The sequence below is a fragment of the Pagrus major genome, chromosome 5 (genome assembly GCF_040436345.1).
Source record: "Pagrus major chromosome 5, Pma_NU_1.0".
Classification (NCBI taxonomy): Eukaryota; Metazoa; Chordata; class Actinopteri; order Spariformes; family Sparidae; genus Pagrus; species Pagrus major.
Window position 1 is genome coordinate 39,261,775 of NC_133219.1, and position 17,400 is coordinate 39,279,174.

The following is a 17,400-nucleotide window of genomic DNA, read 5'->3' on the forward strand; positions in this document are numbered from 1 at the left end:
TGACACAAACAGCAGCCCGGCCTTCATCACTCTGTTTAGACACATTCGCCTGTATTTACTTATTTATGGAGTCATTTGTCAGTTTGCTGTAATGAAAGGCTACCTGCTCATCAGCAGCAATGACAGAACAAGTCTGTGGCCTTGCCTTGCTTCATGTTTGCCATTTAGTCTGGATTGATTGAATCTGCTCATCAGTGACAATCACTGTCATTCAGTAATTCAGCTGCTAAATCTAATTATGTGCGTTCATGCCGGCTGACTCCCGTCAGCTCATTAAGTTAATTGAGAATGTCAGGTACCGGGCCTATAGAAGTGTCAGAGAAAGCTCGACCAGACGCAGAAAAACACGACTGCAGTGTGCAATCCTGTGTTTACAACAAATGTATTGCTTTAAAACCACCTTAAAGCTGTTCTCAGAGGAAAATAAAGGTCCCAGAACACTGTTTGAAGCTGGAAAAAGGTGGCAGGGTCCACCACATATAAACAAAGTACAACTGTGGCGGTACTGGCAGTGAAATGCTTACAAACCAGCCCCGACCCACATAAATATATAGACAATATTATGTGTATTTCCAGGGAATGACAAATACTTGGATAGTAATGAACAGATGCCTCTTCAGGGGAAAATAATGAAACTGAAATGTACTTTTACAACCTCTCAAGTTCTCAGAGTTTCTGGCTGACAGTCTATTGGGATGAGGTCTGCAGTGAGTCAAGGACAGAATCAGAACCAGTCTGACCCGGGTGTCATTCCCCACCTCTCTTAAGCCGTCACAAAAAGGGCCGTCACCACACCCTGATTGGCTGAGAGCACACAGCTTGATCTGAATCCACTGCAATCAATACAGAGGGGTTTAAAATTGGAGATTGTTCTCTTTCTCTACATACTGCACCTTTAACAGTATTTAAACTACCAAATCAAAAAACAAATGCAGCAAACACACAGATAACTGTAACTGTAGGTTGTCTAATCGGACGCAGCTACACATGTTATGGTCCATGAGGAGAAGAAGTGTTTGGAGGTAACACAACTTCCTTTTGTTATTTTGTAGGTTGACACTCCACCAATCTCAAAAAAGTAGAATATCATTGAAAAGTTCCCATAAATTAATTCAAAAAGTGAAACTTTCATCAAAATCATCTGAAAATATGAGAATATTACATAAAACCAATCAATAAAAAGGATTTATAATACAGAAATGTTCATTTATGCGCTCAATACTTACTCAGGGCTCCTTTGCAAGCATGGAGATGTGATGGAGGCCCAGGCTGCTTTGATAGCAGCCTTCAGCTCGTCTGTATTGTTGGTCTGGTCTCTCTCATCCTCCTCTTGACAAACCCTATAGATTCTCTATCTAAGTGCACTCATGAGCTGCTCTACACACAGCTAATCATACAGTGTGTTGTCCTGGACCGTTCGTGTTCCTGAGTCTATAATCTACAGACTAATGCACACCAGAGCGGACGAGATCTCCGTCCTTCGCTCGGAGATAATCCCATCATGTCAAACAATTCCTTGAAAATTCAGCTCTTAGCTCTTCATCCCATCTCACTAGCTGTACCTCCCCAATGATTTATTGTTTATTACACAAAGAATCCATTAAAAACTTCCATTATAGAAACAACTGCATACATTAAATCCTCCACGATGAAGGTTGGGTTGAAGGAACGGGGCAAACAGCAGCTGTCCTCTCGATACGATAATAAATTCATAAAAGTGCAGCGACTGAAGCCGAGCAAATTATATTAATCAAAAGCTTTCAGTGGATTTATGGAAATGCATCACGCCTGCTGACAGTTACCACTGTGACTAATGCAACGCAGCACTTAACTGTGCAGCGCTGCCTGAGAAGAGGCCGTCTCTTGCTGCTTTGTCGCACGGAGCCCACGCGTCTCATATTGTGGATATCCTTTTGTTCATTTGCATTGTAATTCCAGGGATTACACGGTGCAGGCCTGGGTGCAAGAGGCCAATTGTAGATGTGTGTTAGGAGAAGAAGCATTTTCTTAAAGAGTCGAGCTCTGTGGCTCTTATGAGCTTCTTCACTTGAGTGTTTAACAACTCAGAGCGCTCGGGTGACTTTTAATCTAAACGTACAGCGAGTGTAATGATGGTGAAGGTCAAATCTGGTGCCTCAAATGATGAAGAAGCTTTTAATCATCTGAGCTCAACCTGCGACTTCCTACCTGCCCATCTCGACTCCATCGTGCACGCCCGGGGAGGAAGAAGTCGCCAAGTGTGGGGGCAGTTTTAATGGGACGGAGCCAAGGCTTCATCATTCATGGTCATAAAAAACATTCTTCTCATTGTGTGTGATTTACACTGCCATAACAGAAGATTTGTCAGCCGGGCTATAATGTCAAACAAACAGAACGCTCTTAATCCCCCTGTCGTAAATATTTAATAAATATTTTTACGTTGGCCTCGGTACAAGCTCTTGGCATTGCTTCTGAAAATGTGCTACTGTGAGCCGGGAGTGATCCAGCAGTAAATATCCAGGCCTACACGTCAAAAGGTGAGAAAAAACATAAAAAAAACAGGTTTCTCCCTGTGTTGTTTTATGCCTGGTAGCCCAACTGAACCTAAGAATGGTTGGATAGCATCGAACAATGAACAGTGTGCATGCAGTTTTAATGATAAGACATACATATGCTCAGCCTGATTGTGTTTTTGAAGATATGAGCCTGATTGCAGAAACTAAAACCAACTGAGCATAGAAAACTACAGATAGTAAACTATTTTCTGAAACGTATCCAAGTAGTTCTGTCGCCTAAACCCAACCAAAGAGCGACAGACCTGAAAAAAAAACAGAAAATAATAAGTCAAATAATCTTTTTAACTGTTTCTGACGAGGAGCATGTAGCAGCAGAATGCAGCCACCTTGTTTTCCTGAAGAAGACAGCATTGCTCTCAACAGCAACAACAGTAACTGGAGAGGCCGGGATGGTTGATGATCATTTGTAACTCAATTCATGTTTTTAATGGAAAATAAAGAAATAAATGTCTCTTGGTGGCAGCTGGCTAAACTCATCCAGTAACTTCTACCTTTTACTTCTTTTCAAAGTTGTTTCAAACTGAAAGAATGAAGATGTATTCATGCAGCCGAGCTTTTGGCAGCCGCTCTGTTTAAAGACACGGCAGTCTTGGTTTTTGGCGTCCGCACTCTGCTGGGAGAGGGGTGGCGGGTGACCGGGGAGTCGCGGGGCACAAAGCCAACTTTTAAAAAAGGGAATAACAGAGGGAGAGATTGAAGCCACATGGCTGCTGACTTTTCCCTCAACACACCTCTTCTTGTCGTCTCGTTTTTCCTCACCTCCCTCCATCCACGAGCTCAGATTAGAAAAGCAGCGAGGTGACTCTGCCTGCCGCCAGATGCTTGCCCGACAGTGACATATGCAAATTTTTCTTTTCTTTCTTTAGCTTTTTTTGTGAGAAGAAGCTGCTCCAGTAATCTGTGCTCAGTTTTTTTTTTTTGCACGTCTCTCCTCTTTTTCAGGATTCAAAGAGCATCTGTTGAAAACATGGTGTCTCTTGGCTGCAGAGTGAGTTAAATCTCCCCTGGAAGCCCTGTCAAAACACCAGCTTTTATTGTTTCTCATCACAGTAATTTCCTTTGTTCCAGTTGCCTCTTCTTTGTCACCAGATGAGCAGCTGGCTCCAAATGTCGAGCGGTTTGTAGGGAATGAGTTGAAATCAACTACATTCAGTCCAAACACAGAAGGAAAGCACACAGTGGTTGTTAAATCAACCGATTCAAATTTTCCAATTCAGATTTTTTGATTTATAAGCTCGGGTAGGATTGTGTTACACATTGTAGTGAAGACATTCAGTACTGACGGATACACTCCGGAGACCGATGTCATTATTTCTGTCCAGATGAACGCAGGGTTTTATAATTCACGGATCATTTACACTACATTGATTATTCATATAATTCTGGCACAGTAAGTGTTTCTGTCTATTTGAATGGAGTATTTATTTTTTTCTTGCCTAAATTTTTTAATACAAGAATAATCCTGCAGATGAGCTGTTCGTGCCCCTATTAGCTGGAAAACACAATGGGTGCACTTCATATAGTCTAACATGGTCCAAGTTTAAATGTGATAATAATATCACTGAAAATAAACACTTACCCCAGGAGCAAAAACTCAATATAGTTCTTTATTTTCTTATTCACACTAACTTTGTGCACATAAAGTTGTTTAATTTGCCATTTAAGTTAACTCGCTGAATAAAAGATGATATATTTATAATAAACAATGTGTTATTGTAAAGGATCAGGGCTTTGAATTGGAGTCTTGACACATTTGACTGATTTCCTCATCTGATATTAAATGTATTTAAGTATCAAAAATATATATAAAATAAATTATACATCTATTTACATGAATGTAAATAATGTCAGCTCAGAATGATCAACTCAGACATTCAATATTTTCCTGATAATCACCATCAAATACATTTAAAAATGCACGACTTTGGCTCTGGTTGAGCATGTAATCTACAAAGTAACTAGTAACTAAAGCTGGTAAAGACTCCATATTTGACTCCAGAATGTAGTGGAGTGGAAGTATAACAGAGCAGAACATGGAAATACTCCAGTAAAATACAAGTACTGCACCCAAACTTCAGCTGATGAACTCTCATATTAGTTTGACTTGTTCTCCGTCAGCTCTGTATGAAACCCTGAATGAAGACGAGAAGAAAAGACTTTGTTCATGTTTGTTTATTCATGATTTAAAGCTTCAGTTTGTTCACACGTCCCATCAGTAAAGTCTGTTAAACCACTCTTGTTTCAATGATTTCATGAACAGATTCACTTCATCCACACAATCAGTTTGTTGGAGCAGAATCTCAGCTGTGTACAAGCAAATAATGAAGCATCTCCTTATTGATTACGATCACGTGAACTGAACTCATCACGAGCAGCGAGAGCCTCCGTGGCTGAACAGACACAGGAAGGAGCGCCGCCTGAACAAAGTCCAACATTTACAGAACAACAAGAAGAGGTCAAAGTACCGCCCATCATGTTTGATTGACAGATGATCTGTGTGCAGTGAAGAAACGCCACAACAATCAGCTCTCAGCAACAATGATGGAAACACAACAAGTGTGAAGACATGAAGCACAGAATTTAACCCACTGACCCTGAAATGACTTCTGTCTATTTGAGTTGACAAAACTCAGCAGAGCCTAAAACATAAAGTCCAGCATAGAGAGGCTGAGTGAATGTGGTCTGGACTCTGTGGAGGAGAGTGATGGTTTCAGAAACGCTGTAGAAGGACAGAATACCTGCACTGTGATCCAGGTACACTCCAACTCTGGAGGACTGAGGAAGTGAGACGGGAGTTTGGACACTGTTGTGATAAAACTCATAACTGTGTGTGGTACAATCTAACCTCCAAGATTTGTCAGTGAATCCAAATAAAGATTCACCTGACCTCCCTGCTCTCCTGATATTCTTGTATGTGACTGCTACATAAACTCCTTCCCCTCTCCAATCCACCTCCCAGTAACAACATCCAGTCAGACTCTCTCTACTCAGGACCTGCTGCCACACAGTGTGTCTGTCTGGGTGACGAGAATAAGACTGTCGTTGACCCGTGTATGTTGCTTTTCTGTTCCCCTCAGATAATAACAGATATGCGTGTGCTGTGTTTGGATCCAGTGTGATTTCACGTGAATATCTTAAGAAGTCAGCTCTGGTCTTGGGCTCTGGTTGTGGGTTTGACAGTAAAACATCCACTCGAGTCACTGTCAGTGAGATGTTTGTCCATGTCTCTCTCAGGACGTCCTGTAGTTTGTCTCTGACCTCTGACACAGCTGCTGTCACATCCTCAAAGTACTTCAGAGGACGGATATTGATGCTGGATGAGTGTGTAGACTCACTGAGTGCTGACAGTGAGGGGTAGTTGTGTAGAAACTGGTTGTGATCCTCTGTGTGTGAGAGCTTCTTCAGCTCAGCGTCTTTCCTCTTCAGCTCAGTGATCTCCTGCTCCAGCTTCTCCTGAAGCTCTTTGACTCGACTCACTTCAGTTTCCTGCTGGGATCTGACCTGCTGCTTCACATCAGAGCGTCTTTTCTCCATGAGACGGATCAGCTTGGTGAAGATCTTCTCACTGTGCTCCGCTGCTTTATCAGCAGAGCCATTGATGGCCTCCACCTCCTGTTGAAGCACCTTCACATCTTCCTCTCTGTCCTGGATTCTCTGCTGGATGTTTTGTCGACTCCCCTCCAGCTCTCTCTGCCTCTCAGTCCTCTCTGCTGCAGCTGACACTGTGTCGTGGCCTTTATGTTCGTCCATGGAGCACAAAATACAGATGGTCTGTTGATCAGTACGGCAGAAAATCTTCATCACCTCATCGTGACGAGAGCAGATGTTCTCCTGGAGCTTCTTGGACGGCTCCACCAGCTTGTGTTTCTTTAAAGGAGCTGCTTCATAATGAGGCTGCAAGTGTTTCTCACAGTAAGAGGCCGGACAGGATAAACAGGACTTAACTGCTCTCAGTTTCCTCCCAGTGCAGACATCACAGGACACATCTTCAGCTCCAGCATAGCAGAGATCAGCAGGAGCAGCTTGGAGTCCAGTCTTCTTCAGCTCCTCCACTAAAGCTGCTAACATGGTGTTTTTCAGCAGCTCAGGCCTCAGTGTGAAGCTCTTCCTGCACTGAGGGCAGCTGTGGATCCCCTTCTCATCCTCTGTGTCCCAGTGGTCTGTAATACAGTTCTTGCAGTAGCTGTGTCCACAGGGAATAGCCACCGGATCCTTCAGTAGATCCAAACAGATGGAACAAGAGAAAGTCTCTCGGTCCAGCTGAACTGCTCTCTGCGCCATTTCACCTCTCAGTGTCAACGAGCGTCTGAGCTTCACTTCCTGATAACAGAAACTAGTCTGAGCTCTGATCTGAACAGGGTGTGTTTGTGCAGCGAATGAGGACGTCAGCTCAGTTACACCCAACCACAAACTGTAGATCTGAAGGGGAGAGAACAAGGAAAATTCCTGACAGATTGGAGCTGCTGTGTGAGAGGAGGAAGAAGAGGGAGGGCTGATCAAGCTGCGACTCGCTCCAGGACGAGGAGCCGCTCTGTGAATCTGAACTGTGTTTCCTCTTTTACAACGAAGCCTCAGTTAAAACCTGCTCCACATTTGAAAACATCAAAGTTTTTAGTTGTAAAATATTTCTTGGCTCCTCAAGCTTTGCTGATATTTCTCTAACTCTTCCTCTGATTCTGTTCACTTTTTCTTTTCCTGGTTAAAAACAGCTGACTGACAGCAGCGAGTTATCAAACTGAACTGTCTTAAAGATTCAAGCTGCTGTATAATAGTTGTCTCACACAGTTAATGATCTATTTTGAAGCACTTGTGACAAAACAGTTGAGCTTCAGAATCTCATCCTGAGCCAAAGCAGCATTTCAAGCTTCAGACGTGTTGAAACAAAACTCATCACACCAGTTATTAGTCAACTGTGAATCCAGAAGGACGAGAATGAACCAGATCAGCTGCTTCTGCTGATCATCTGTGGATCCATATGAATCAATCAATCTGTACAGTTGACACACTTTGGTAAAATAAAACACCCTGTGCAGGCTCCCGATTGTATAAAAACGAAAAATTGCCAGATCAAATAAAAACGAGCAAGTCAACAAAATCGGGCAGGCAAAAGGCTTCTGAAACGTTCCCGCTGGGTTCTCTGGTACCGATTGGACTCAGAATCTTGTACTACGTTCATAATGGTTTCCACAGAGAACACAAACTTGTTCTGTATTCATAGACTCCTCTCCCTTTGCTGGTTATGTCAGGGGTGCAAATATTTCATGTTTATTTTCAGTAATGTTCAAGTTATTTCAGAGATTAATTTTTTCTAACAGTTTAATATTAATAGTAAGTTTGCTATTTATGTTCTAAAACTAAAATGTTACTTTTTGTAAGTGTTTTTAGTGTCTGTTCAGAACATGTTGGCTTATGTTATGTTGGTAATTGTCATTTTTGTGTTGGTTTATAGTTTAACCATTAGTGAGGTAGCTGTTACATTTCCTGACACCAGCTGTCTATCCACTCTGCTGGACAAACTATGTCATTACACCAATTTTAAATTACCCCAAGCATGTTTTTCTGCATTATAATTTTTAAATATAAGGTTTTCATATCAGTGCATATCGGACAATATATACACCGATACCGATATATATCTGTGATAGGCTAATATCGACCGATAAAATCAGCCTACCGATGAATCGGTCGGGCTCTACTATTTTGCACAATGTTCAATGTAGTGTATTGTGAGAAACATGAGATAATCCTGCCTGAATAAACTCAGTCCACTGCATACAACTTAAAGGTGTATTTACTCATTACTTTCATACAGTTATAAAAAGACAATTGTAGCAGGGAGAGGAGGAAGAAAAGTGGATAAAATGGAATTGTAGCATTAGAAATGTCACAGTTGTGCTCACTTCACACGGGGCACCATTATGTAGTGCTTCATGCAACATTAGGGAGTTTTGGGTTAAATGTGGCTAACAATAATAATTAATGATTATCAGGGATAATTATTAATTATGATTAAAAATTAGATCCAAATTACATCAGATCACCTCGGGGCACCACCCTTGAAGAAGGGAAAAGAGCCAATTCACCAAATCAGTCTCAGAAAAGGTACTAAACCCTTTGTAACTCTGATTAATAATTAACTTAATAACTACAAACAATATTACCACAACAGCTGTAATGGTTGAAGGATTGTGGAGTTCTTGACAGAGTCGAGGTTGGCGACATTCACTCTCGTACAATTTTAAATAGACAGCATGAAGGTTCAGAAGTCTTTTATTTTCACAAAGATGAAAACACACTAGCTAACATGTACTATATACAGGTGTGTGTGTGTGTGTGTGTGACGTGATGCCAGGTTATAGAAGATGGTTAGTTGCATGCAAAGATCCTGAGTCTGTGTGAAGCATCATTCAACTAACGTCAAATTAACCGTGTAGCAAAGCAAACTACCAATAACCTGACCTGAGATCACAATAACACCAAAGCAGTGAACAAACACACAGATTGAACACATGTGCATCACATCAACCACTCGGTGCTGTGAGGAGAAGTTCTTTGGGCCTGCTGGGAATGTAGCTTGCAGCTCTCAGCAGCTGTGAGGCCCAGAAGAATCCAGGAGAAGAGAACTAGAGGGCAGCAGCCCTCTGAGGAGAGGGGTGGAGAAGCACTTGGAGAAGAGAGAAGAGAGCGAAGAAATGAAACACAGAATTTAACCCACTGACCCTGAAATGACTTCTGTCTATTTGAGTTGACAAAACTCAGCAGAGTCTCCATAAACAAAAAGTCCAGCATAGAGAGGCTGAGTGAATGTGGTCTGGACTCTGTGGAGGAGAGTGATGGTTTCAGAGACGCTGTAGAAGGACAGAATACCTGCACTGTGATCCAGGTACACTCCAACTCTGGAGGACTCAGGACCTGAGACGGGAGTTTCGACATTGTTGTACCGAAAGTTATAACTGTTTGTGGAACAATACAACAACCAAGATTTGTCATTGTATCCAAATCCACATTCATATGAGCCCCCTGCTCTGCTGATATTCTTGTATGAGACTGCTACACCACCTCCTTCTCTCCTCTCCACCTCCCAGTAACAACGTCCAGTCAGACTCTCTCTACTCAGGACCTGCTGCCAGTCAGTGAATCTGTCTGGGTGACTAGAATAAGACTGTTGTTGACTCGTTACTGTTGCTTTTCTGTTCCCCTCAGATAATAACAGCTGTGTGTGTGCTGTGTTTGGATCCAGTGTGATTTCACGTGAATATCTTAAGAAGTCAGCTCTGGTCATGTTCTCTGGTAGTGACAGTAAAACATCCACTTGAGTCACTGTCAGTGAGATGTTTGTCCATGTCTCTCTCAGGACGTCCTGTAGTTTGTCTCTGACCTCTGACACAGCTGCTGTCACATCCTCAAAGTACTTCAGAGGACGGATATTGATGCTGGATGAGTGTGTAGACTCACTGAGTGCTGACAGTGAGGGGTAGTTGTGTAGAAACTGGTTGTGATCCTCTGTGTGTGAGAGCTTCTTCAGCTCAGCGTCTTTCCTCTTCAGCTCAGTGATCTCCTGCTCCAGCTTCTCCTGAAGCTCTTTGACTCGACTCACTTCAGTTTCCTGCTGGGATCTGACCTGCTGCTTCACATCAGAGCGTCTTTTCTCCATGAGACGGATCAGCTGGGTGAAGATCTTCTCACTGTGCTCCGCTGCTTTATCAGCAGAGCCATTGATGGCCTCCACCTCCTGTTGAAGCACCTTCACATCTTCCTCTCTGTCCTGGATTCTCTGCTGGATGTTTTGTCGACTCCCCTCCAGCTCTCTCTGCCTCTCAGTCCTCTCTGCTGCAGCTGACACTGTGTCGTGGCCTTTATGTTCGTCCACAGAGCAGAGATAACAGATACACTGCTGATCAGTACGGCAGAACATCTTCATCACCTCATCGTGACGAGAGCAGATGTTCTCCTGGAGCTTCTTGGACGGCTCCACCAGCTTGTGTTTCTTTAAAGGAGCTGCTTCATAATGAGGCTGCAGGTGTTTCTCACAGTAAGAGGCCGGACAGGATAAACAGGACTTAACTGCTCTCAGTTTCCTCCCAGTGCAGACATCACAGGCCACATCTTCAGCTCCAGCATAGCAGAGATCAGCAGGAGCAGCTTGGAGTCCAGTCTTCTTCAGCTCCTCCACTAAAACTGCTAACATGGTGCTTTTCAGCATCTCAGGCCTCGGTGTGAAGCTCTTCCTGCACTGAGGGCAGCTGTGGATCCCCTTCTCATCCTCTGTGTCCCAGTGGTCTGTAATACAGTTCTTGCAGTAGCTGTGTCCACAGGGAGTAGTCACCGGATCCTTCAGTAGATCCAAACAGATGGAACAAGAGAAAGTCTCTCGGTCCAGCTGAACTGCTCTCTGCTCCATTTCATCCCTCAGTGTCAACCACCGTCTGAGTTTCACTTCCTGATAACAGAAACTAGCCTGAGCTCTGATCTGAACAGGGTGTGTTTGTGCAGCGAATGAGGACGTCAGCTCAGTTACACCCAACCACAAACTGTGGATCTGAAGGGGAGGGAACAAGGAAACTCCTGACAGAGTGGAGCTGCTCTGTGTGTGTGAGAGAGGAGGAAGAAGAGGGAGGGCTGATCGAGCTGCGACTCGCTCCAGGATGAGAAGCAGCTCTGTGAATCTGAGCTGTGTTTCCTCTTTTACAACGAAGCCTCTGCATTTTTTTCACGTTTTTCTGCATTATAGTTTTTAAATATAAGGTTTTCATATCGGTGCTTATCGGATCCAGATTTTTTGTTACACATTGTAGTGAAGACATTCAGTACTGACGGATACACTCCGGAGACTGATGTCATTATTTCTGTCCAGATGAACGCAGGGTTTTATAATTCATGGATCATTTACACTAAATTGATTATTCATATAGTTCTGGCACAGGGGAGCATTGTGGGCAAGAGAGACGGTGTTGGTGACGTGTGCTGAGCGGAACCAGATGATATTTTACTTCAATGATGACAAACTGAGACTTGAAAGATCATCTTTTAAATTGATTTTGTGTAATAAAAGTTGTAATTTGTTGTCATTAAAGTAAAATATCATCTAGTTTTTATTGGTGAACAATTTTTAATGAAGTCATGTTGACAAAAAGAGCGTGTATACAGACACATGTATACTTTTGAAATAATTAAACAGAAATTCATTCACGGTATGTTGGATTAACTACTATATAAATGCAAATAATATACAAGCATGCATTACCACATATACCTTAACTTGGAACATCTGTACAAGTTGTACCAACACCAACATGGCCGCCAGCTCAGCACAGAAAAGGTCGTTAAAAAGATGAAGATCACAATAAATCTGCTCATATTGACAACTGCAGTTCTGTGAAAGGAGAGCTGGTTCTGGTTCAGTTCTGTGAGCTGCTTAGCTCTCTATAACTGTTTAATGATGTGACACGTGGAGGGGTACTGAACATCATCACTTCTTCCCACCACACAAAGTGGAGTCTGTGAAACACTTTGTGAGCAGATGATTGTTACTTTCCATCACATATGAAGCACACCGCTCGCTGGTTTCCAGCTTGGCTCCTTCTACTCATCTCTTGGCCAACCTGAGGCATCGTTTTAAGATTTTTCATGCCAAACCAATTAAATCACGTGTTTTCTGGAGACAGTTAGACCCTATTAAAACCCAGCATTATTTATTGCCTGTAAAGAAAAATCCAACCTTTTTCAGTACTTGAATGACAGCATTGTTATTAAAAAACACCTCCGCTCAGGCGCTCAGGAGTTTGTCGGAGCTATGCTGTGTCAGTTGTGGCAAAATGGCGGGGACCCAAATGTAAGACGCTCAGGCAGGCAAGCAGGATAAAGAGCGAGCTTTAATAACGAGCCGAAATCCAAAAATGATAGCATCCAAAAAAAACATGAAGTGCAAATTACAAAATAGAAAGTAAGAACACGAACACTCAAACAAAGTTCAACCAAAAGTACAAATCAGGAAAAACACAAGGAGTAAAGCGAGAAACTAAAAAATCCACGAGGAGACACAGGAAGACACGAGGTAACAAAACAGGACGACCTGACGAAGACATCAGGGAGCACACAGGAAACGAAAAGCAACACATGACGATGCTGGTCTGTGCGTGAGATCACCATGATATGAATGTTTATGTTAGAAAGATTGCATAATTGTATTTTCCCACACTCTGTATTGCCGACAGGGTGAGGCTTACGTCGATTGAGTTGTGAAATGAATTTATTTAAAGAGCCATCTTAAATCAATGACCTCGTTATCACGTTTCCTCTCGGTGTGTCTTGCTCGTTGCGTTGCATGACAAGATGGACGTTCCCTCCTTCATTACAGGACTTTCCCCCAGTGATCGACCTTTTTAATCAAAGCACGAGATGACTGTTTTAGCAGCTGAGCAACAGACGTGTGATATTTAGCGTTATGATTTGTAGAATCAAGCAGCCCTCCTGCTGCTGCTGCCGACCCCCTCCCTGCGTCGTAACTGAGAGACGTCCTCCTCAACCTGCCAAATCAAATACGAGTTAATGATTTCAGAGTCACTGAAAAGCCTTTTGTCTGTTTGCCCATTATTACCATTTTATCAGCCGCGCATCGAGTGTCGATTTGCTTCAGCACACACATATCGTCTAATCAGAAAATGAGTTCGGCGGGTTTTGTAAGCCGAACAAGGCCGAACGCGGAGACTTCTGAAGTACGTTGAGACGGATTAAAATAAAAGACTCGGATTAATTAAATTGATCTGGAGTCTGGAGAAAGTGAGAAGGGATTTCAAGATTGTCGATTGTTAATTTTGCACAAATGAGATATAAACAAAGATAATGAAGCATAGTTTGCGTTCATTGATCGGTGGAGTCGAACATATCAGACAGCCGTGGTGAAAGTCATGAAAGATAAACGGACTGCTTTACGTCTGCACACCTCGTCTTCTCTGCCAGGAAATCTGCTCAGATGAGCCAAGAAAAGCAATTAATGGCATGTCAGACGGTGTTCAGCGGCAATTTATCAAGACAATGAAACAGTTTTCTATGCAGTGTGCAACCTTTCACCATTTCAAAACAATGCATTTAATTTATGGATCAAATCTATTCCCTCAGCTGAAAACACGTCCATTAGGCTAATTAAGAAGAAATGTTTTACATTTGCAGCGAGGAGGTGGGGGAGGTGCTGTTTACGTTAGAATAAACATACTGTCTTATACAAATGTGTCTGTATGCACCTCGACATCAATATGTGTGACTGTGATTGTGACACATTTCATTTTCAGCTGCTCTTCCCTCCTCGTGCCATATTCCCTGAATAGAAAGCATTTCTACAAAAATAAATGTGATACCCAGTCAATGAGCTGGTGTCATTTCAGTCATGTCTGTCTCCATTTCTGACTCACTAATCTACAAAAACTAAAAAAAAAAAAGATACCGAGAAAAACAGAGAGAGACGTTTTTTTGCTGCTTTAAAGATGTCGATAAGTTTTAAAAAGTACGTTTCCAAGGTCCAAATAAGTCAACATGTGTACTGTAAATGACCATCTTCACATTCGATTCAAGGTAAATGATTAGTTTTAGCAGGTTTGGCTTCTGTAAATCGAATCAAGTTTTATTTATAAAGCCCAGAAATCACAATCAACATCAGCCTCAGTGGGCTTTAAAATCTGAACGACATCCTCTGTCCTCAGACCCTCGATTCAAGTGAGGAAGATCCCTCTCCCAGGATGGAGAGACATGTTATAGACGTCGCATGTACAGAACAAAACAACATTGAAAGAATGTCTGATACAAGTGAATCATATAAAATATATATGAAGAGTGTGGATCCAGGAGGACGAGTGAGCAGGACGAGGCATCGTCGAGTGTCACAGCCTCCACTCCACTGTGGTGACCCGGAAGAAGTTTGTTTTATTTTGAAGTTCTACCCTCACGTGTCTTGTTGTCGTTGTCCATTTCCTCCCTCTGTCCGTGTTTTTCCACCTGATCGTCCTCCACTCCCTGATGTGTTTCACCTGTGTCCGGTCTTCCCTCCCTCGTCTGTGAGCTCACCTTCTCTTCGTCAAGTTCGTCTCTTTAGTTTCCCGTCCTGTTCTGTTCCGCTCTGTTCCCGTTGTCTCATCTGTTTATGTTTCTGATCCACGTTACTCCTGGTTCGTACCCTTGCCTTCTGATTTGATACTTTGTTTAGCTTCTGTGTTTTTGGTCCTTGCATTTTGTATTTCACGGATTTTGATTTTTCTTATTAAAAGCTCGCTTTTCCTTCAGTTACTCGTCTGCCTGTGTGTCGTGCGACACCACAACACACAGGCATTATTTCCCTGAGAAATTAATATGAATGGCAAAAAAACAGCCCATCTCACAGTGTTAAAGAAACATTCCTGGATCCGTCCCTCTTGTCCAGAACTGCACCAAAAGTTAACTGGGTCTATTCTGGGCCGAGACTCGTCCTCCAACCAAATTTACAGGGAATCCTTTCTGTAATTTTTGTGTAATCCTGTTGACAAACCAACCATCCGACAGACACGGGTGAAAAAATAACTATAAGCATGCAGGGGAGGGGGAGCAGTAAGAAATTGCATGTATATGTTTCATATCATGATTTTTTAAAAACGTTCTCCTAATTATTATGATTTCGTGTAGCTCCCTGGCTCATTTTCTCCGGCCCAGAGTCACCTGCCGCCAACGAAATTCAGCCGGATGCAAGCTGATATTATTTTTCTCTCGAGTATTTTTCATGCAAAACTGACCTTTGCATATTTTGAACAGCTTATTATAAAGCAGCAGAATGTGCAGCCGACCACAAATGCCACCTCTCAAACACTATATTTATTGAACCCCTCCTTTAAATATATGTTTTCATAAAGAAGAAGGTTATAAATGAAATGATCACACTGACGGTGTTTTGTATCAATCATTTAAAATCCTGCTGAGTTTATACCGATTATGTTAATCGTAATTAATGCCATTAAAGGCTTATTGTCTCCTGATCCACGGCAGATGTTCCCAACAGTCAAAATCAGTTATGCAAACTGTCAGATATCCATACAGCCACCTGAGTAATTCTTCTTTGTTTTGTTTTTTTGGCCACGTCGGCAGCAAAATGAGCTGTAAACACATCGGCAGATTACATTTTGTGTTTAACTACTTACCTGTCCTAGTCATGTTCCAGCCACCTGGGGAATATAAGTAGTGTTCACTCTTTCTAAGCTGTTTGTGGTCCATTATATTCATACCGTCTCCAGCAGGCCATTAACACTGACGTGGACTAAAGCAATCCTGTACGTTGCCTCACACGACTGCATCAATCTCAACATTACCTTCTCCTCTAAAAATACAAGTACTGTTGAATAAAAGTTGTTTATTGCCAGTTTCCCAATATTCATGTGAGGCAGATTAAAGAAAAAGGGGGAAAGAGACTTGTTAAAAGTGGTTGTTTGTGTTTCTAAATTGATTTTAAAGAATAAAGAGTTAAGGTAAAACAACTATTACGATAAAAGACGGACAGCAGCTACCGTCAGTACGCTTTAACGAGGAGCAGAAGAGGCGATGAGACGGGAGGAGGATCGGTCTCTGGATGTGTACGTCATCCCCTAAAGTTTATCTAAAGCAGGCGACGAGCGAGCCAGCTAGAAAGCAGACATCTGTGGAGCTACTCAACTCCAAAAACATTGGAGCACATTTTCCGGCCATATTTGTTTATGAATAAAACTCCAGTGTGGCGCTTGAACCGTCTGAAGAGCGCTGAGGCAGATGAGTGTGTGCAGTTTGGGAAATGAACATTTTAGATTTAGAAATCAAAGTATAGGTTGGGTGATGTCTGTGTGAGTCCGACCGGCCTTCATGTGGGTTTCTAGTTGACTCTGTTCAGTGCAGCCAGGACCGCGCAGATTTGTACATCGGTGAAACAAAACAACCTCTCAGTAAACAAGAGGTGTTTATCCAGGTGCCTAACTGTTATGCTTACCACTGATGCAGTTTGCAACTCTAATGCAAATGCTAATCCTTCTACTCCCCTTTTCAGGGTTGTACATGTGCAATTGCAACCACAGCCATTAATCCGTGCAATGACAGTTAGCCAAAACATTAACGTTGCCAAAAATAATAAGCTGATAGACACTAAAATGGTCCATGTAACATTTGGGGGATAATTCATTGTGGGCTGTGACCTCTTTCACCTTTATTTAGTAGTTTAACTATTGTTAAAGGTCTTAAAAACATATTTTCCCAATCAACTTTTGTTTTTAAAGATATCTGTCTCAGTTTGAAAAAGGTGATGTCATTGACCATCGGCAATACAATCTGATCAAGTCATCATGAATTTATTTAAAAAAACAAAAAATATTGCTTAGTGCAGCTCTAATCGTATGATTCTGTCCATTTGGGACTGAAATCATGTAGAAAAATGAAGAATTTACAACTTTCCAGTAATCTGTGCCCCTGCTTGACTTTTAATCGCACATTCGCACCGAGCTGCAGCCATTTAATCACATTAACTGTTGGCCGCAGACCAGCTTGCACTGTGTGAACCGAGGGGATAAGCACTTGTGCTCAAGGGCACCTTAGCAACATCACACTCACCCAGAATTCACTCCAGGGATTCAAAAAAACATCCGACCATCTTTACATGTGCATTTAACGTTTGACACATTACAAGAAAATGCATTGACATGTGAAATTGCATGTGCAGACGCAGTGATGCAAACAGGAAACTCTGGATTTCTTGAAGCCGCCCACACTTGATTTATTTCACAGGGGAACAGACTGAAAACACTCTGAAAGCAGCTTCCAGGGAAAACACATCACTAAAAAAGTGAAATGCAACAGGCTGCTGCTGTGC

The 17,400-nt window shown here is 42.3% G+C and overlaps 2 protein-coding genes across 2 annotated transcripts; both read right to left on the reverse strand.

Annotated features, from left to right (window-relative positions):
* Positions 1 to 4,712: 4,712 nt before the first annotated feature.
* On the reverse strand, positions 4,713 to 6,851 carry LOC140996128 (tripartite motif-containing protein 16-like). The gene has a single exon (XM_073466403.1). It carries the CDS (start codon positions 6,834 to 6,836, stop codon positions 5,166 to 5,168), a length of 1,671 nt encoding a protein of 556 aa, XP_073322504.1. The 5' UTR covers positions 6,837 to 6,851; the 3' UTR covers positions 4,713 to 5,165.
* A 2,052-nt stretch (positions 6,852 to 8,903) lies between these two features.
* LOC140996129 (tripartite motif-containing protein 16-like) lies at positions 8,904 to 10,971 on the reverse strand. Its single transcript, XM_073466404.1, has one exon. It carries the CDS (start codon positions 10,954 to 10,956, stop codon positions 9,292 to 9,294), a length of 1,665 nt encoding a protein of 554 aa, XP_073322505.1. The 5' UTR covers positions 10,957 to 10,971; the 3' UTR covers positions 8,904 to 9,291.
* Between the last annotated feature and the right edge of the window lie 6,429 nt (positions 10,972 to 17,400).

What these genes read in the sequence shown, in the direction of transcription:
- LOC140996128 (XM_073466403.1), bottom strand. Translation starts at nt 6,836, where the DNA reads ATGGCGCAGAGAGCAGTTCAGCTGGACCGAGAGACTTTCTCTTGTTCC.
- LOC140996129 (XM_073466404.1), bottom strand. Translation starts at nt 10,956, where the DNA reads ATGGAGCAGAGAGCAGTTCAGCTGGACCGAGAGACTTTCTCTTGTTCC.